The sequence below is a fragment of the Cetorhinus maximus genome, chromosome 16 (assembly GCF_964194155.1).
Source record: "Cetorhinus maximus chromosome 16, sCetMax3.hap1.1, whole genome shotgun sequence".
NCBI classification, from domain to species: Eukaryota; Metazoa; Chordata; class Chondrichthyes; order Lamniformes; family Cetorhinidae; genus Cetorhinus; species Cetorhinus maximus.
The window spans coordinates 41,720,294-41,741,809 of NC_135894.1; the positions used below are offsets into that span (position 1 = coordinate 41,720,294).

Below are 21,516 nucleotides of genomic sequence, written 5' to 3' on the forward strand. Positions count from 1 at the left end.
CCAGTCCACAATTTTATTAAGGGGGTGGGGGGGGATATTAATGAGGCTTAGGGTGGCCTGCCCTCATCCCATTTGAGGCCCCTAAGTGGCCACTTAAGGGCAGCTTTGCACCCGGGCCTCAATTTTGAGTCTTGCAGGAGGGGTTCAGGGATGGGGAATGCCTGGCAGGTTATTCTGCTCAGGCCTTGGGTGGGAGGGGCCTTAATTATTAGCCCCTTTTGATGTCAGGTTCCCCTCCTAAGGTCTGGGTCCCCCCGGGGGCTTCCTCCCTGTTTTGTCCTTCAAATCACAACCCCTCACCCCTTCGCCATAAGACCCTGGACTTGGCTGAGTCCTGTGGGCTCTGGCACTTTGACTCCCAGGACTCCAATCAGATTGTCCGGTAGCTCTCTGAGGCAGGATTTCTGCCTTAGTTGGAGACAGAAGTCTCCTCTCTTGCCTATCACCTCCTCAGAATATTAAATAGCTGTGGGCAGTTTGCATTGGTAAGAATGGGTTTCCTGATGACTTCTCCGGTGGCTGGGCGAGAAACCCCACCATTGTAAAAATGTTGTCCTATGTGTTGGGAAGTTAGTTGATCGTGGAGGGCATCAGAGCTAAGTCAACCTTTCCATATGTACATTTTGCAATAAGAATCATCTTTGGAGAGTGACCAGATGTGGGAGTCCTGCTTGTTTCTCTTCACTCCCTGTATTTCAATAATGCTCTGAAGATAATTCTTGTGCTCAATTGTCATGTCAACTGAGATGCAATAATTCATCTGCTGTTCTGTGTGCCCAGTAGTACAACATGTGATGCAATTACCCACTGAGTCATTTGGTGTAATTTTGACTTTAAGTGATGACATAAAATGGGTGGTATCAATTCAGCTGCTCATTATACATCTGTCCTAAATGTTATTTCCATTGACATGTATAATGCATGGTGGAATCAATATTGCTGTTTTCACACCAGCACCCAAAGTCAAAATTATGTTCCATTGGGTGCTAAATTAACAACTGAACACTCAGCGCAGTGTTCCTACCAGATGTTACAAAAGATAAAGTTCAACATGCATTAGTAATCATGGAGTAGAATCTGAAATGAATGTGACTTTCTTGCTCTTACTTCTCAATATTGTGAACCAGCTCTATTCTAGAATTTTAAAACTTTCACATTGAGTTTTCCAGCCTCCACTGCAATAGGTTTAAGCTCTAAAAATACTTCTAACATCTATTTTCCTTTAATCTGCCGTATATGGTTTTTCTATTTTGTGTAGTCTTTTCCTCTAACCCATTTTTTAAACTGTTGGTAATCCACTTTGTAAACTACTGCCCTATAAATCTGCCACATTCCATGGACTAAATTCTATCTGAAAGCATTCACAGCTCCAAATCTTTTGCCAGTGTCTTTCTTGATCGAACCATTATGACAATGTACATGATTACCTCTCTGGTTAACTTTTCCTTTGAGTATCTCTTCATTGTTCTCTGGGGATGTGTGTTGGTTCTATTAAATGCCCCCTTTATATCAGGGATTTGCTATATAAAGTTCAATGATCTTTAAATGTTTAATTAAAATTTTCAATATATATTATGGTACTCCTAACTGAATATCAACATTGTAAATACCTGTCATGTGGATATGTTTAGCAAATACATTAAAAATATGTTATGATCCTTGGCCAGACCCCTGGGGGAGATCTGGTTAGAGGCCAATAACATTTTGTTTAAAGTAGATAAAGGTTGAGATTCAAGACACCTGCTTTTGGGATAAAGCCACAAGATTCCACAGGTTTGAAACAAACAAAAACAAACTTTATTATACAAGTTCAGAAAGATATAACAATTTACAATATGTATCTTATACTCCAACATTCAGAGTAAGTATGAGATACACATGAATTAACAGATGAACTGTGGTCAAACACACCACACTACAGAGTAAAATGACAGATGCGACCAAGACGGAGTCCATGGATTTCTCAAGAACTCACCAAGCCGTCAATAAACACCAACTCAAACAATCTCGTTAAAGCATCATTTTTCTCACTAGGGTTTCCAATCTCCACCTTTGAAGATCCTGCCTTGGAATTCTCTCAAAGTAGCTCCCACTCTGACGGCTTTATCAATGGCCCACCTCACAGGGATTCAATCTTGCCTACCGAGATTCCTTCTCTCTGGATTCCAAGTACACTCAAACACTAGTTTACAAGCACACTTTAAGATCTATGGCTGTGCCAGGCAGAACATCAGTGCTGCAAAGGAATACTTTTGCCCCAATGGCCCTCTTTACTTAAAGTCTGCTCCCCATAGCTCTTTCTTTAACTTAACTGGGACCTGTTTCTGTCCCTGTGCCTGTGACACATCTGGCTGATTCCCCAAAACTGACTACCTCAGGAAAAGTTGTTCACTGACCCTGGGGACCTATCAAAACACTCCCAGAGGGTCCCCTGCTTGTTGCTAGGCAGGAACCAATGTAACAAGCATGGGAACATCCTGTACCTTAAATGTTACAATCTCCACAGACTTCTACTTTAGCACCCAGTGGCACACAGATCAATGGATTTCATGACAAATATTAATAACTAAAGTGAAAGAAAGGAAATGTGTTTCATAAAAACCATAGTAAAATATGAAGCAAAATAATTCAGCAGAGTGTTGAAGCATACTGCTGCTAGGTAGATGTACCTCAGCGCAGCAACACAAAATGATGTTGTAGTGATCAGCACTGCTCTAGCTCATTGATAGCCTACTGGTCTAACATATTTCACATATGTGGAAGGCCATTTTTTGTTTGGATAGGTACCAGTAACCCAGCATTGCTGTAATCTCAGAGCCTAATGCCTTAAATATTAGATTTTCTTCACTGTAGTGACTAGTGCTACAATTTACGTAGTTATGATGGAAGATGCTGCTGCCTGCTGTTTTACTTGCAAATAGCAGTCCTCAATATTAATCATGCAGCACTGAAACCGGATAATGTCCTTCTTTAAATCACTGTATAATTAACAATATCTGCTTGAGGGGAATCTAAAAAGAGGCACATATATTGTTCTAAAATCCCTTCTGCACAGCAGAGTTCCTGTTATATGTATGTGCAAATATACTTTAATTACCCTGACCAAGAGTCAGCTGCAAACCTTGCTTCAATCTGTCAACTTTTTAAAACCTGAATAAAACTCTTCACCTAGCCTAAAACTCAAATGGGATTTGATTAGGATTGCTGTTGCAACATTTTTTCAGGGCAAGGTGGATTTAGGTATAAAACACCGTGAGGGCTAACTTTCTTTAGTGCCCCAAGCAGGCACGATTGCAATGAAAATTAAAACCCAAGGACCAAAGTAAATTTGCCCACTGACCTCATCAGAATGAATGAGGCAAGTTGCTGATGCCAAATGGATAAGAATTCTTGTCCATTTTTGTACCAAGGCTGGAACTGAGTGGTTGTGGTGGAGCACACAATCAGTGAACAGAGTATTGTTGAGTAAGTGTTCTTCACAGCACTGTTGATAGTACCTTTAGATTACTTTGCTGCTGATTGGGAATAGATTAATAGGGCAGTCAAGAACTAGATTAAATTTGTCCTGTATTTCGTGAACAGGATAAACCTGGACAATTCTCCACTTTGTCAGGTAGATGCCAGTGTTGTAGCTGTACTGGAACAGCATGGTTTGAGGCACGGTTAGTTCTGGAGCACAAGTCTTCAGCACCACAGCCGGGATGTTGTTGACCCATAGCTTTCGCTGTATCAAGTATAAGAGGGTTCAGTAGCATAGTGTTTATATTACTGGTCTAGTAACCTAGCGGCCTGGAAAAATGATCCAGAGACATGATTTCAAATTTCACATAGCAGCTGGGGAGCTTAAATTCGGTGAATTAAATAAATCTGGAAAAAAAAGCTAGCATCAGTAATGATGAATATGAAATTACAGGATTGTCATTAAAACCCATCTAATTCACTTTAATGTCCTTAATGCTTCTTAATTGCTCTCCGAAATGGCCTCGCAAGTCTCTCGATTGTATCTAAATGCTAGAAAAATTTCTAATAAGAGTAAAACCTGATGGGCCACTCAGCATTGACTTAGACACTAGGCTAAGGTGCACTCTGCCCAGTTGACCCTGCAAAGTCCTCACTACCACTGGGGACTTGTGCCAAAATCAGCAGAGCTGTCCCATAGATTAGTCAAGCAAACAACCTGACATAAGTTACACTCTTAGAATTCTACATTTCAGTCAATGTCCCAGGAACTTCAGACACCATCCCTGGGTATTTCCTGTCCCACCAGCAGGACAGATCCACCAGATATACTGTCAGGAGGGAGAGGGCCTGGCACTCCTCACTTGCCTGGATGAGACCAGCTTCAATGATGTTCAGGAAGCACGACGCCATCCAGGACAAAGTAGCTGGTTTGATTTACACCCCATCCACCACCAGAGCGCAGTAGCAGCAGTATGTGCCATCTACAAGATACACAGCAGCAACTAAGCAAGATTCCTTTGACAGCAGCTTCCAAACCCACAACCTCTACCACGTAGAAGAACAAGGCCAGCAGATGCATGAGAACACCACCACTTCTAAGATCTTTCAAAGTCACACACCGTCCTGACTTGGAACTATATCACTGTTCCTTCATCATTGTTTGCTCAAAATCCTTGAAGTACCTACTTAGTAGCACTGTCTGTGTACCTATACCACAAGAATTGCAGTATTTCAAGAAAGCAGCTCACCACCACCACTCCAAGGGCAGTTGGGAATGGGCAATAAATGCTGTGATGCCCATATCCCATGAACAAATAAAAATTAAATCTCAGCTGTTGAGCCTTAGAAATTTCAGGCAATGTTGAGGCCCAGAGAAAAGTCTAGGATGGAGATGGTGGAGTGGGTTGATTTGTGTTTGTGGAGCCAAGCAGAACACTACTGCTGTATATGATTGGACAAATTTTTGGGTCTTTTTTGAGTGACCTCCAGTGCCTCCTTTTAAGGACTGCTAATTAGGCTGCTCGGGACCTGGAAAAGCCAATTAGAACTAGTAAAGGTCCACGTCTGAAATGAGCAATGAAGCCTCATTTTATCATTGAATGAGCCAAGCACTCATGGCTGCCGTTTTAAAACAAAAGGTCCTGACCAACTTAACAGTAGTCCGAAATCCCATGCTGAACAGGTTTGGCCTCATGTTGCTAAAATGATGATTGATGTGCCTGTTTTGGTCCATAAAATGTTAAATGTAGACTCCAATATGTAGTTCAGAGTTGTTGAACCATATAAAGTGTGGTTCTTCCTATTTAGTGAAAGGAGCAAAGTTTTTCTGTACGCATTTAATTGTGTAAATAACAAAACCAGTTAATTTCCTGGAGTCCACCTTGGCATAAAAATGGGCAGCAAAAAATTCACACTTAGTATTTTTGAAAGCTTTACATTTGCTGTGCAGTTTTCATAGTACTGCAGATATTTGCTTTGTAAAATGTGGGCATTATGTGTGCAATCCTTCTTAAACAGGATTTTACTTTGTGAAGGGAAATGCAAAGATTTCTGTTGTAAGCTGTCACTTATGTGTCAGTTCACAGGCATTCTGTTTCCAAATAAATGCTGTACTGCTGCGATAATATGTTTTTGTTTCCTGGATTTAAATTTATTTGTGATTTGTTCCACATGCGACCAGCAGCGACCATTTTCATGTGAAAAGGGAAGAGTTTTAAGTCTGAGTGGTTTACTTAGAATTTAGTGCAAGTGCTCCTTGTTCTTTAACCACCTACTTTGTTTTTGTGCAAAAATTCATTTTAAGGAGGATGCGCTTGTTGTAGAGAATTTTATTTCAGCATCCTTGTATTTGTTTCTATTTGTTGAGTTTAATTTTTACTGAAACATTGAGTGCTGATGAGATCACTAGCTAGGGGAAGATACTTAGCCCGACAGTGTGAAGGAGCTTAATTAACATGCACAGTTAAAATGCCAAGGTCTTTGAAGCAGACTGGGTTAATAACTATAAATCAATGTTAATTCAGTTCCCTCACACTGTCAAGTTCAGTGACTCCTCCCTGTCAGTTCCTACAGCACTTCTTGAAGTAGTTCTATAATACTGCCATGGGCTCTCGGTGCTGTGGAACTAGCCTCTATTTATGCCTTGGGTGGATTTCAGAGTACTAGAATAACATCATAAAAATGGCTTTTAAGCTGCAAGTTGCAATTTTATTTCTGCTGACCGTTATTTCCTAATGGCTGAAGATGGCCCAGAATGGCCAGTGAAAGAGAAGTTGGACTGCTGGCCTGCTCTGCACAGGCTGGCTACGAGTTAGGCCACAATAAAAGTTGGCAGCCTTTCTGCCAATGCTTATGTTGTCAACAGGATGCCAGTGCTGGTGAAAACCACTTAGGTCTTAGTGTCTATGGAGGCAGCTTTTTCCATATTTACTGTCCTATCATTGAGAATTTTTTAAAAGCTGGATTGAAATATCTTTCCTGTTCTCCTCTCCAGAGTTTCTTCTCTGGAATATAGTGTCAAACAGTGGTCACCTCTGGCACCTTGCACAAGCTACCATCATTCATTTGTTCACCTTAATGGTGAACGTTTCCCACACAGGAACATCACAACCAAGGCCGATTTTTTCCTTACCCAATGTCCCTAGTGTGCATTTCAGCAGGAGCTGCTGGCTCACAATTAGAAATGCTGATGTTCCTTCCTGAACCATGGATTTGCAGCAAATGAATTAACTGAAGATCAACCTGGGAATATTACTGGTCTACATGGCAGAGATCTAACCAGAGTGGCCCACCACAGCCCATCAACTAGTAATCTAGACCTACTCAAATCTGAACCTTAGTAAATACTAATTTTAAACAAATTGATTAGAAGGTTGTTTTCAGTATCAATTGGACATAGTTGCAGGAGGAGCAAAGCTGTATTGCTGGAGCCATAGAAATAAATGCAGCCAATGTTCATGACCAGTTGCTTTGTTCTTATGATTTAAAGCCTATCAACTTGGTGAGAGGGGTCATGGGGCTGCTGTGATAGAGGAACTGTCAGCAATAGTAAAAATTGCTTGCCAGTCAACTACCCATCCATCCATCCATATGGGGGTACCATTAACAATTTTAGTGCATTGAGTAGGGCAGTGCTACAATGTAGAATGAGGCAGCTCACCACAATAACACAGTGAAATGAGCTAGTGTGGAAACAATGAATGCCTGGCAGCTCAGAGTGGCCACCAGTTAACTTATTCCCACCCAACCTTGTGAGCAACAGGAGTTTTTAGTACACTCTAGAACAATGATAAATTGGAGAACTTTGACAGTCAGAGCACAACCCATCTACCATAAATTGGGACACACCCAAATTTTTATTCCCAATGACACCATTGTTCATATAGCTCAACGATCCACTTGATAAATTTGTTCAACTATTAGTCGACCACAATTATGAATCTTCGAAGTTAACTTTTAATTATTTTTGGAAACATCCATTTGGTATTATCCTCTCTCCAACAGATAGATGATAATGAGATCAAGCCCTACTCCAGGACTTGACACAAAATCTAGGCTGACACTACAGTATTTGGGTAGTAGTGTTCAGTGTTAATGCTTAAGATGGATGCTAAAGATTCCATAGCACTATCGGAAGAGGAACAGGCTATTTTCCTGACGTCCTTCCTATCATTCCTTCCTGACACCAAAAAATAGATTAACTTGTGGCATTGTTTTTTGTAGGATCTTGCCAAGTACAAAATGTCATTGGCCTACATAAAAACAGTGACTTCATTTAAGCTAATTTGTTGCTTGGGAATTTGTTTGAAATATACCTGTGAGACATGAGATGCAATAGAAATTATGTTAAATAGCATGTCATCATTAATTATTTTTGACATTTTTATGGTGTTACAAAGAATTAAGAGTGACTGACATTTTTGTATTTTCAGTTCAGAAGAAAATGTTAACTCCGTTTATCTCTCCACAGATGCCGCTAGATCTGCTGAGTATTTCCAGCACTTTCTGTATATATTTCAGATTTTCAGCATCGTTTTTTATTTTCTTCACTTCCTTTCTATAAACTCACTAAAATTTTTAATGGGGTCTTTTTTGCACAAGAAGTGTTTGCTAAACCATTTCAGGTGAGGGAAAATAATCATTTTAAGATAAAAGATAAATCACTTTTATCTTAGTGATACATTTCAATCAAACTTTAAAATGTTGATTGAGTGTTCTGTAAATATATGTTAAAAAAATTGTGATGTGCACGGTGGTCCTTTAAGTAGGAAATACTGGATAACTAGTTCAAGAGATTTGTGGCAGTAAATGATTTTCTTATTGCTTGAACTGCTCGGAAATTGCCATTTGTATTGGAGACTTCTATTGCAAAACTATTGTCCTTGGTAAGCATTTTGTGGTAAATGTAAAAATTTATCTTGAATAAGGTCTTATCATTTGCCTTACTGGTGACATTATCATGGGTAGTGGTTTGAAAGAGTTTTCAAGCCCAAATCTAAGAGAGAGAAGCTATCATCAGTAGTATAATGTATAAGGAAGATACAACATAATCATACTGTTACTCAATTTTCTTAAAGTATTTAAAAAGTCAGCTGAAATTACAAAGTATAAGAATGTTCATGTTAGATTATAATTCTTTGCAATTCATGTTTGGGAAAAAGACTCCTACAGAGGCCACCATTGTAAAAGCACTATATATTTTGTAGAACTGAACTATATTCACAGGAAGATCCCAGGTTTGATCCCTGATAGTGCTGAGTTGGTTGATTACACCCAAGAAAGTGGGGCATGTACCTTTAAATTCACCACCTCAGAAGAAGAGAATTAAAAATAAAACCCTGTTTGGGAAACTGCCGTGTCGAGCATTCTTGGGGGTACAGGAAGGCTCCAACTTGGATCCTAGGCTTTTGCTGAGTTTACAGTGCTCGGCTAAGTGACAATGGAGTTGATGCTGGGCCCTTAGATTAAGGAATATAAAAATCAACCAGATTTTCCATTCTTATTGCTCTGAAGTGATGCTGGTGGCTGTGGGTAAATGTTGGTTCTTGGTATAAACTGAACAAAAATCTGGCAGACCTATGATGGAAATTGCATAAGACATTGCAGAGAACTGATGCTGAAATGTATGAAGGATATTGCATAAATCATGCCTGATAAAGTTTTCAGTGAACAAAATACTAATTTCACACCAAATTAGCATTATACTCAATATATGTTAAGAGTTATTTAACAATATAAAATTAGAATAAATATGTTAAACATCTGAAATGAGCATGTACGCTTGTTGTGGAATTTTGGTTCAAGAGGCTTCTTCCTTTTGCTTTTGCAGAGAGGAAGTATGACAGTTATTGACCACACATGTGGCACTGAACATAAGTACACAATTGTTTTGAATGAATTTGCAACTGACAATGACTTGTGGGAAAGCCATCTCATCCACTTTGGAATAAATGTCTTATCCTACTTAAAATAATTTAATGTGGTATTGATTATAAACTGCGACACCGATTTTTGTAGATCAAAGGATCACTAATGATCATTTGCTATACGTAAGTTAAAATCTTGCTGTTTGTAATCAGTAATATTAATGATGTGGTCTGAGGACTGTGATCATCAGTATAGCAGCTTCATTTTGGTAACTCTAAATGTACAATAACCTACATTATCTATTCTTTCTTATATTTTAAAGATACAAGGATGGAATACATTCAATTCCAAACTGTCTGCTGATATGAGTTATCCTTGACCATTACATACTAAAATGTTTAACCCTGACTGACTAATATCTTATAACTTTAACTTTTCCAGTATGAAATTGGAAATGTAAATGAAATACAAATGTAACATGTTATCACATAATAATGCGATGCTTGTCCAAACGTATATAGATTTATCACAATTAAGATCGTACATCTATTATTCATGTAATAAGGGTATTTGATATAGATTAATATATTAATAAAGTTCTTTTTTATTAAAGAATAAAATTGTGGAGAAGGGAAGCATCAATCAAAAAGACGTCATGCTGTCTGCAACCCCCCTGTATGGCAACCTTCACAGCTGGATGAGTACTGATAGGGTCCGCATGTGTGGAATTAATGAAGATGGGTAAGACAAGTTACGTTTTTGCATTATACTAAGTAAGACTACTTTTTGGCCCAGATTTTGCTGTTGCAATGATGGTGAATCTGTTCGTATACGCCGTGATCACTCTATGAAACTGACAGCACCTTCTGGTGTCTGTACATGCACAGTTAAACACAGATATCCAGACGTTTCTGTCAGTGATTCCGTATTTCTCTGCAGGGTGTGCTGTTGAAGTCCTCACAGAAAGAAATCAATTAGAAATCACTGATTTGACGTGAACTTCCACTTTTTACACTATTATTCTTACTGTAAAAACACTTGAAAATGTTGCACCTTGGTTAAATGAGGTGTAACCTGGTTTTTGACAGCATCCCATTTCATAATTATGACTGAGCAGCCTCTCTGGCCCTGAAAAACTAATCCTATTTGTGTAATGTCCTATTTGTGGAATGTCAAATTTCTGCATTTCATGCTAAAAATTCCATAGATTTTAATTATTTTTCTTTTATGTTTGATATTTCAGCTTCTACCTTAATCCCATATGTATGTCCCAATCCTTATATTGACTGTAAAATTATAAAAAGTGACTGATAAAACCTTATTATTTCTTGGCTTGCTGCCTGAAAATTCTTCAGTGATTGGTTGCTTAGCCTGCTTGATGAAATCACTGTTGTTGGATGCCAGAGATCCTCATAGCTGATGCAAGATGAAATGAATGTTGGGAAAAGTGAAATCTGTGCCACAGAACTTGCTAGATATTTGTGGGAAGTTTTCTTCAAGGTCAGCAATGAGCACCATAACTTTGCTGTTGACTGAAAAATCCGGGCCATATAAGGCGGGGATTCACCTATGGCAAGTCATTGTTATCAAAGAGGGTGTAATTCTTGTTATGAGCACAGAATTCTACAGCAATTGCTATAATCTATCTCACACACATGCACAGATTAGATTTTGCATGAAGTTGAGGAATATTAACTAAACTTCATATTTAGACATCTTGGCTTATTGTGTAGGATTACATAGTTAATTTCCTCTTCAAGCCTGAATGAATCAATTTATAAAATTTATCCTATTTATTTTCAAGAAGTGATAACTGCTTGTGAATGTGGAGGCAAACAGTTTCAGATAAGAATCTAGAGAAATTTGTTTCTATACATTTAGCTTATCTACATACAATACATTTGTTATCTGATATTGAGGAATACTCCTCAATGGTGCATTGCAATTGTGCAAAAAGTTCAGGCAATATGCTAAGATGACGAGATTCTAACTTGACGAGCATAATTTTTTTTCCAATCTGTAAGTGTGTAAATCTAAAAGATTTACATTTTGCTTGTTCAAGTATGTATGATGATAATCACCTAGCATGTAATTTGCGGAACTAGTTTGACATGGTTTAGTTTACTTGAGCCCTGAAATTACATTGTGGCATACTGGTGGACAAATGCTAATGGGTTTGTCTAAAATTCCTCGCCCACTATTTGGTGTCTACTGGAAATTGCTCTTATGGTGTTAAAGCAAAATAAGCATATGAAAATGAAACAGAATTACACTTGTAGTGCAAACAGTTTACCATATGTTTTAGTATGTGATATGTTTTTGTTCCATTTGTGCCAAAATTGCTTGTACAGGGTAGGACTTTCCCAGCCTCTAAGCAAAATGAATCCAAACATGAGCTGTAGGAAGTGTATTTCAGCAGCAATTTAGAGAGCAGTACATGTAGCATGTGGCTCCTGGACTACTATTAATATTTTTGTCACCACCATCCATATTTATGTAGGTTTTGAATGAATAAATGTACTTTAATGCATTTGGTTATTTTGATTCTTGTAATTTTTCACTTTCTCATTTGTTCAACTTCAACGTGCAATAGGAAATTTGTCATAATCTCACCAGAAAAATCATCTAGGACAAGTGTCTTATTTGTCAGCATCCCCCCTCCTCTGCCCCCTACTCTCACCACCAACCCCCACTCTAACTAACCCAATTGGCTGAGGAAGATGTGGATGTTGGGACCTTTGCCCTTATTGTCAACCATCCGATTGATATCATACATAGTGATGACTCAAATTAATGAACGTATCTGATACAACAATCTTCAGTGCTTGTGGCTGACCACATGGCTGTTGAAAGTATTGTCTTAGAGGAGCTAGTACTCCAATAGTACATATCACTGTTACTATCCAGAAAGACTTCTTTCTTGAAGATTTATAGCATTAAATAAAAACAGTTTAACACTGGTGGCACTATTACTATTTCAGTCCACTGAGGTGTGAGGTGCCAGTTACTAGTACTTACCAAGAAAGGATAGGGATCACTGTGCTTTTGCAATAACTATTTCTTGTGTCAGCACATAGAAGGTTCATCATGAAGGTGCTTCAAAGCAGTTATCTGGGTTTTTAAGCATGCTTTTTCTAAGTGTTATTATCTTGGCAAAATAAAATGATAACCACCCTTTGTGTTGTTTTGCTTGTAGTTGGCCTGAAGGGATTGGGCCTCAAAATTCAACTACCAATGTTTGTACTACTTACTTATGTTGTAATTGGAAGTTGAATATATGAGGAATCTTATTAGTTTAATTAGCCCAGGTATGACCTTATTCTTTGAGATATAGCCTTCATGTACCAAGCTTTCACTAAACCTACCCTTTTGTTGCTCTTTATGACCTCCCTGTTACTTCTCTTTTCTGTTACCATCTTATTTTCTTGCTGTTACTTGCCTCAAATCTGCTTCCTGCAGAAAAAATGAACTGAGAGTATGACCCAGATCAAGTGCAGAAACCACAAAAAATGGGGCTTACAATGGTCTATGCTGAAGTTGCAGCGGCCAATTAGGAGAGCCCCTGAGGAAATTTCCTTAGTAAAGTAGAAAGGGGAAGTTGGTCTGACCCCTAAGGGTTTAGGTTATTTTAAAGGCACAGTGTCCCAGATGGTTTTCCCCTCATAGAATGATTGCCTGTCATATCCTGTTTGTATAAAAAGATTGAACTTTTTCAAAATAATGTGGAAAACCTTATAAGTATTCAAACACTGTAGGAAGGGTGAAACATGCTCTATACCCCATTGGAGAAATATCTAGTGAAGGGGAAAAGTGCTATTGGAATCCTAAGATTATTTGATTATGTGATTTTTTTCAATGAACTTAGATAGTGTGCGTGCAGGTTAAGATTCACTTGGAAAAGTCGTAATAATTATGTCAGACCTTCTTTATTTTAAAAGTAACCAACAGTTATGAAATGTAATATTCAATTCAACAGGTAATGCATAGAACAAGATATAAAAGACTATTAACTTTGAGTTTGTTTCACAGCAGGAAAGTCTCTGTAAGCGATGGTGAAACACAGAAAAACATGAAGCGGTTTGCGATCAGGGAAGACAATCACATGACCCACAACTTGGGTGTGGTAAGCTATTACTTATCCACTTCCTGATCGAGAACACAATCTTATTCTCATTGCATTTTCCTGTATAAACCCCCGTGTAATAACAAGGTTATTGTAATCAAATCTGAATGAATAATTTAAACAATGAATTAGTTGTTTAGTTCCATTCTAATTGAGATTTACAGAACACTAGTGTTCATTTTTGCTTATAGGCAGCATGTGATCAGCATTTTGAAAGGTTTATTCCTAGAAATGACTGAACAATGTCATCATACAAATGTTTAATGCACTTGTATCACACATTCTCTCTCTGCTACTTTATTGGAAGAGTTAACTTATTTACTTAATAGGTTAATGCCTCTGTTAAAATGAGACAAAATAGTGTGTTAAGCAGTAGTTTCAAAGTTTAAATTTACTGGAACAAATTCATAAATTGAAGTTACGTATTGTTTTTCTTGACGACTACACGTTTCCATGAAGATTAAAATATATTTTCAAGCTCAACTATTTGATTACTACTTCTTGAAGTGTGCACAAAGTTGTTGTAATGTAAACAACTACACACACCAGAACAAGTTGGGAAAACTGCATGAGACACTAATATTGCAGTAATAAGCGGTATTACTGTTTCAATGCAATAGGATCAAAAATGAAAAATAAAATTAGTTATTAAAGTACTTAGAATATAGTTCTATATGTTTAATGCTACATTCTTAAACTTACCAAACTGTTTATCTGACCACAACAAAAATCAAATGTTAAGATTTGGTACCAGTTAGTCTTTTAATATCTGGAACATCTGACTTTTTCAAATCTTTTTGTTTTTTAATCTTCACTACTCAAATCAAAGATTTGTAAGTTTGCTTTAGCTATATGGTAGTTTAGTGTTAAGTGCCTTATGATTCTCTCAGGAGCCACATTTCCACAAAAAAAAATATTGGCTTGTTAATTGCTAGCTAATGCTTTGTTGGGAGCTAGTTTGTGGAGCAATACATAGAATACATCAGCATGGGCTGCTAAAGGAAGTTTAATTATTTAGTCACTGTAAATCAGTGGCAAGAAATGCTGAGGATGAGCAGGACAGTTTAGAGACTGCACTGCCACATAAATGGTAGTTTGTGGGGAAATACACATGTAAACCATCCTCATCATCTTTGTTAATTCATCTTCCCTGCTTCCCACCACCACTCCCATCCGGTAAGCCTGGATCTGACCTCCATTTGCCGCCCAAATTCCTGACCTGCTCCTGCATTATCACTGATCCTGATTCATCTCCCAATGTCCTCCTGACACTGATCTGACTCTCAAGTCAGCTGACACACACAAATGAAGATAGCGCAGCTGATGCTGCATACATGGACTTTGAAAAGGCATTTGATAAAGTACCAAATAATTGATTTGTTAGCAAAATTGAAGCCCTTGGGATTAAAGGGGCGTCGGCAGTGTGGATATGAAATTGGCTAAGAGACAGGAAGCAGACAGTAGAATGGTTATAAAAACAGAAAATGCTGGAATAACTCAGCAGATCTGGCAGCATCTTTTCCAGAGCTCTGAAGAAGTCATATGGACTCGAAATGTTAACTCTGTTTGTCTCGCCACAGATGCTGCCAGACTTGCTGAGTTTTTCCAGCATTTTCTGTTTTCATTTGATTTCCAGCATCCGCAATATCTTGCTTTTATTTTAGTGGTGAATAGTTGTTTGTATACAGTGGTGTCCACAATGGTTTAGTATTAGAACTATTGGTGTTTTTGATATATATTAATGACCTGGACTTCGGTATACAGGGCACAATTTATAAAGTTTGTAGATGACACAAAACTGATAGGTTATAAACACTTAAGAGGATAATAAGAGGCTTCAGGAGGTCATTGATAGTCTGGAAAAATGGGCAGACACATGGCAGATGTAATTTAATACAGAGAAGTGTGAGATAATGCATTTTGGTAGGAAGAATGGTACAGGAACAGAGGGGTCTTGGGCTGTGCATACACAAATTTTTAAAGATGGCAAGGCAAGTTGAGAAGGCCCTTAAAACATACAGGATCCATGATTTTATAAAGAGGCAAAATAGAGAAAAAGCAAGGAAGTTATGCAAAACTTTTCTAAAGCGCTGATTTGGCCCCTGCTGGAGTATTTTGTCCAGTTCTGGACACCAAATTTCAGGAGGATGTCAAGACCTTAGAGAGGGTTCAAAGAAGATTTACCAGAATGGAACCAGGGTGTGGGACTTGGGCTATATGGAGAGACTAGAGAAGCTAGAGATGTTCTCTTTGGAGCAGATAAGGGTAAGGGAAGATTTAACAGAGGTGTTCAAAGTCGTGAAGGGTTTTGGATAGAGTAAATATGGATAGACAATTTCTAGTGGCACAAGGGTTGGTAACAAGAGGCCACAGATTTAAAGCAATGGCAAAAGAACCAAAGGCAAGATATGGATTTTTTTTTACTGCAACGAGTTGCAATGATCAGACATGCACTGCCTGAAAGAATAGTGGAAGCAGATTTAATAATTTTCTGAAGGGAATTGGATAAATACTTCAGGAAAAATTACTTTCAGGAGGAATGGGCAGCTGAGTGAGACAAATGGGTTAGATCTTTCAAAGAACCACCACAAACACAGTGGCCCATGTGAACCATACCAAATCAGGATGATAGGTTTCCTTTTCTGAACAACATTTGTGAATCAGTAGTGTGGATTTCCTCTTTCCCAACATCAGTTTGAGTCAAAGGGATCTCCGGGTGTCCAGCAACATCAAGCAGGATAAACAGCCAGTCATATTACTCTCTCAAACAGCAAACTGAGAAGTAAAATGCACTGAATTTTTTTACTTTCGAATTGAAAAATTTAAAGAGAGCAAAATAAATGATTGGCTCTTGTGGGATTAAGTTAGAAGCTGAAATATCAAACTTTAAAAAAATATATTTTAAAAATGTTAGGGAAATTTGAGACTGCTTAGAATACTTTTTTTATTTGTTCATGTAATGTGCATATTGCTGGCAAAGCTAACATTTATTGTCTATCCTATTGCTTTTTCAAGGGTTTTTACAGTGAGACTAATAGGATAAAAGGGCAAGTTTTCATCAATTCAGTGATTTCTAATTTATTGCAGTCTGGGGGAACTTCAACAACCCTGTGGTGAAATGTAGAATCATTGACAGCAACTTCTGGATTTCTCTGTTTAATTATGAATGTGTGGACTCCTGAAACTGCTGTTAGTTTTTGGCTGGAGACTAAAGCATATTAAGGCTTGATATGATCGCACCGATAATGGATAAAACATTTGGCTGCTAATGTGCCAGGTGACCCTTTAACTTGAGATAGCAAATGTGAATGACATCCCAGAAAGGGGCAACATGGTTGGGAGTCAGTCTTGATTTGTTGGGAGCGAGTGCATCACAGAGAGATGTAAGAGAGCAGCATAGCAGCATGAAAATGTAGATCTTTTATGCACAGCAAATGAGTTTATGTAATCACCAGAACAGTTGCTTTATTTTTCCTTCATAAATAGTAATATTGTAGTGACATAATCTATTAAGAGCTAAGGTGCATGGTGTAAATGCTTGCTATGCTATTGTATGACTGTTTTATTTGCCCACCCTAGTTTTCTTTTAATCTTGCAAGCTACCTGATAATGAATTTATCAATTTATTAAAATAATAACTCTGAGTATGACAGAAAACAAGCTAAAACTGAAAAAACACAGGTTACATAAGTAGAAGGTATGTAATTAATCTTTTTGTAATTCTGTCTAGGTGGACACAGCCTCCGTGAGACAAATTGATCGTCTTAGAGCTGCCAGTGGGATCATGCAAGAAGAGCTGAGAAACCATAATGGTATTATGTATCCTACTGCACGTGGGCTTAGGAATGAAAAGGAACAAGAGGCTGCAGTTGCTATGACCAGCCTGGGATTTATGACTGATAGAATGCCTGATTTGAATTATAAATCACATCCATCAGAAACCCTAGAAAATGGCAGTGGTTGCACAAAGCCTCATGAAAGCTTTAGCACACTGTACAAATCACCAACTGGACTACAAAATGCTGCTGGTGCGAGAGGTGAACCATTGAGCCTAGAAGGATCCTCGGCTGGTAAACAAACTCCAGTAAATGGAACTGGTGCTAGTTATTTGCGACTCCCATGGGTTAGCCCATACATGGAGAGCCCAGCGCCGGGGATGTATCCATTTGTGGACTCGCCAAGCAAGTACCCAATGAACATGTATAAAACATGCTTGATACCTTCACAGAATTCTTATGGCTTACCACAACACATCTCTTACTCACCTGTCTGTAGTCACAGTGACCGCTTCTTGTACATACCACCTCCACACTATGGTTTGCCTCACATACCTTCATCTCTTCCTTCTCCATTAAGGATTACACCAGCTGCAACATCACCTATAATGTCTTCTATGGTTCATTGTCCTGATAAATGCCTGTCAGGAATAATGACAGGTAATCCTAGATTGCAAGTTGATCCACACATTTTGACACATCAGATGTCTAGTAGCAAGAAAGCAAGGGTTACAGCTAATGAAAAGTCAAATACTAGTAGCATTTCTGCAGACCCTGCTTCACTGTTGCAATCTCCCAAGCCACCTTCCCGACTTCATCTATCCTCATCACAGATCGGAGAGAGCTCTTCAGAATTTCAGAAACATCTTGCCAGGATATCTGGTACTTCTCCCTCAATGCCACCTCCTCATGGTTATTTAAGCCTAAGTAGTGAATTTACTTCTTCAGCACGATCAACAAATAGCAAAAATTCAAAACCACCAGAACCTGGTGAAAACTTCCAACAAACATTAACACATTCACGAAACTCGCAGCCTGAACAAAAACCTACCAAGTCTCCGTCACAGCAAGAAACACAGACACCCACCAAAGACTGCAATGAGAAGCCTCTAGATCTGTCTTCTAAAGTAGGCTGTGGTGAGACATCAAGTGATCAGGTATCAAAGACTGAGAGTACTGATAAGGTGGTGCCAACATTAGCACCTGGCAAATGGCGAAACAACTCTTCATTGTCTGGCAGGGAAACATTGTCTAGCAGGGAAACTCATTCTGAAGGTTTTTCAACTTCTACACATAATGATCTCCCTATTGAAAGACCTGCCATTATCAACAAATTGCACTCAACCTGGGCCATTCCTGGTACTAGTTCTCCTGGAGACCATCAAACCAGTAGTATATTGGTGAGCAATAAAACACTAGAGCGTATAATTCCACATCAGAGAAGTTCCTCATGCCCTAGGATTGGGAGTTCCAATGGTTCTGTAAATCATATTCCATGTTCAGTCTCTGGATTGGGCCGACCTGCCTCGGCTTCACCATCACCAAATGTTAGTACTGATTGGGGCCACGCTGAGAAGGCCCATAGGAATAACTCCTCAAATAAAACATCTGTGATTCACCAAACAGGGCAGTCCTCTCCAGTACCCAGTAAGCAAACCACTAAAGGGACCAAAGGTGGTTGTCAGGATTTTGTGTCACATACAACTGAAAGTGGCCATTCATCAGGTTCAATATTTCTAACTCCAAATGAGACATTTCTATCCCCACCTTTACCATATCCAAACAGATATTTCACCTACTCTACACCAGAAGGAATCCCAATTGGCCACCTTCCCTTACCAGATAAAGGACTTGTATTTCCCCATCCTGCCTTATTGCCTAATGGCAATTTATATGCAGGAAACTTGGCACCAAAGCATAGACTTTCTTATAGCAGCTTGCCAACATGCAGAGGTGAATACACCGTGTTTCACAACACTCAACACTTAATCAACCCTATCATCTCGCCACACACTTCTCAAGAAGAGAAAAGGAATGAGGGAGCACAGCGGCGATCCAGATCACATGATCGACTTCGATGTAGTGAAGAGTCAGTTAACAGAGAGAGACCATCAGAGATTTCACAAAAATTAAATGCAACTCAGCTACATGTTTCAGCTGGCGCTGAGCTCTTATGTCCTAATCCAAAGAATCATGGCAAAACATTTGCCAAAGATAACAAGGACAAACACTTAATGGTAGAACACAATGATCAATGGGGAAAAATTGAAGCAAAAGCATCTAAAAAGAGCATCCTGCTAGAAGGGAACAACAAACAATATTCTGCAAAGGAAATCAGTGAGATAACAGTTGACCCTGTGGAAGCCATTGTCGTACAAGACAGTGTCCAAAAAGACAAAGATGTCCATAAGGCAGTGGAGATCTGTAGCTCATCACAGGGCCAATGTTTACCAGATCAGAAATTAAACAAAGATTTTATTTCAGACTGCCAAAGTAAAGAAAGTACAACAGTTCAGTTGATTGCTGATCTATCGGCGAGCGGTCGTATCGTTGATAGTGTTGCCGCATCTTCAGGCAACACAAATACCAATAAGGAGTTTGGTGCTGAAACTGAGCAGTTTTTGGCTCAATTGAATCACAGTGATACCAAAGACAGAACTGATGACTTGGACATAGCAGCTGCTAAATTTATGAAGCCGAAAAAATCTAACCTAACGAAACGAATTGCAAACTCAGCTGGGTACGTGGGAGATAAATTTAAGTGTGTCACAACAGAACTCTATGCTGACTCTAGCCAGCTTAGTCGAGAACAGCGAGCACTACAGGTGAGTTGTTAACTTGTTTGTCAGTAACTAATATACTTAAATTGCTAAAAAGCTTATAATATCTTTAGTTTTCAACATTTGATATTCTCAGTGCTTGAGAAAAGTTTAGCTGTACTGAAACTATGTGAAATTCAGAGAGAACAGTCTTTTTTTTAAGCCTTCTGCCTTGAATTGTATCCAAAATGATGCTGTGGTATAGAATTGTCTTGTTGATTATTCTATTGTAACAATTTCATGAGCATGCGAGTAATGATGCATAACAACAATTAATCTAAATTGTTCTTGGGATATTGGCAACACAGGCAAGGCAATAGTTACTGTTCCTCCCTAATTGTCCTGAGGGCATTAAAGGCCAGCCACATTATTGGACATGAGTCACATGTAGGATAGACTTGGCAAGGCTTGCAGGATTAATGACAAAACTGTAGCTTTCATGGTAATTTTATCCACAAGTTACCAAATATTTTGGATTTCTCGAATTGGTTTCTCGAATTGTCATGGTGAAATTGAACTCAAGACCTGCTGGTTGCTAGTCTATTATCATAACACTAGGCTGCTGTACCCATATAATGTTTTGACTTGTCTCAAAAGTTTTGCACCTCCTTGCCAGCAGTCTTGTGATATTGTGCCATTGAGATCACATGCCCTTTGTTTTTCATTATCAATGATCTTCTTCTATATAGTCGAATCATCCCAAACATGCAAAACATGTTTTCAAGAAAGAAAATGGGGAAAAATTTGTGTATGTGTGTGTGTGTGTGTGTATTATATATATATTTTTAAAAGGTTGGATGGTCTGGGAATGTGCTGTAGACTTGTACACTGTCACGTTTTTGCTTTGTCCTTGTATTCATGGTTGTGCTGCTCAATTTTGGAACTGGATACACAAATGTAGTTCATCTCAATGGACACCCTTCTATATTTTTGTAGCATGCTCAAATGTTAAACGTTGTCCACTGTTATTGCTCTTGCACGATATCTTTAAACCAGGAAGTATGCAGAGGTGAAACCAATTAGCGACATCATGGTCAGTAGGCCCACAAAAATAAACTTTTCCCCCTGTGGTAGTGACAGTATATATGTATGGGTCCACCTGCTGTGGTATGAAAAAGGTGAATTCCTTCCAATTCATGCTTTGCTTTTTTTCGCACATTTGTACTCAACATTCTATACGTGTTTATTGTTTGTAAGATCTTCAGTAAACATTGCAGCTTTACACATATCTTTGATAGGTGATAAGCCACTTGATTTTCATTCTTATTGTGAAATATTGGTTTATGTCTGTAAAAATGAATGAAAAAGTTCCCCACTGAGTGATCATTTTAATTGAATAGATGGAAGGATTATCACAAGAGGACAGTATTTTATATCAGCCTGCTGCTTGCTGTGAGGTCAGTTCTTAAGATTTTTCTCAGATTGTTTTAACTAAAATGAAAAGAACTGTTAAATGATTTTCATTAACAAA

At 38.5% G+C, this 21,516-nt stretch overlaps 1 protein-coding gene across 9 annotated transcripts in view; it reads left to right on the forward strand.

Moving 5' to 3' along the window:
* The window catches only part of bcor (BCL6 corepressor), a 283,987-nt gene that overhangs the window by 219,259 nt on the left and 43,212 nt on the right, over positions 1 to 21,516 (forward strand). For 6 of the 9 annotated variants that reach the window (XM_078559753.1, XM_078559744.1, XM_078559745.1 and 3 more), the window contains 4 exons: positions 9,941 to 10,068; positions 13,357 to 13,450; positions 17,181 to 20,051; positions 21,386 to 21,442. In XM_078559753.1, the coding sequence (XP_078415879.1) occupies positions 9,941 to 10,068; positions 13,357 to 13,450; positions 17,181 to 20,051; positions 21,386 to 21,442 (3,150 nt within the window). The remainder of the gene's footprint in view (positions 1 to 9,940; positions 10,069 to 13,356; positions 13,451 to 17,180; positions 20,052 to 21,385; positions 21,443 to 21,516) is intronic. The other 3 variants (XM_078559749.1, XM_078559752.1, XM_078559746.1) reach the window with 2 other exon arrangements.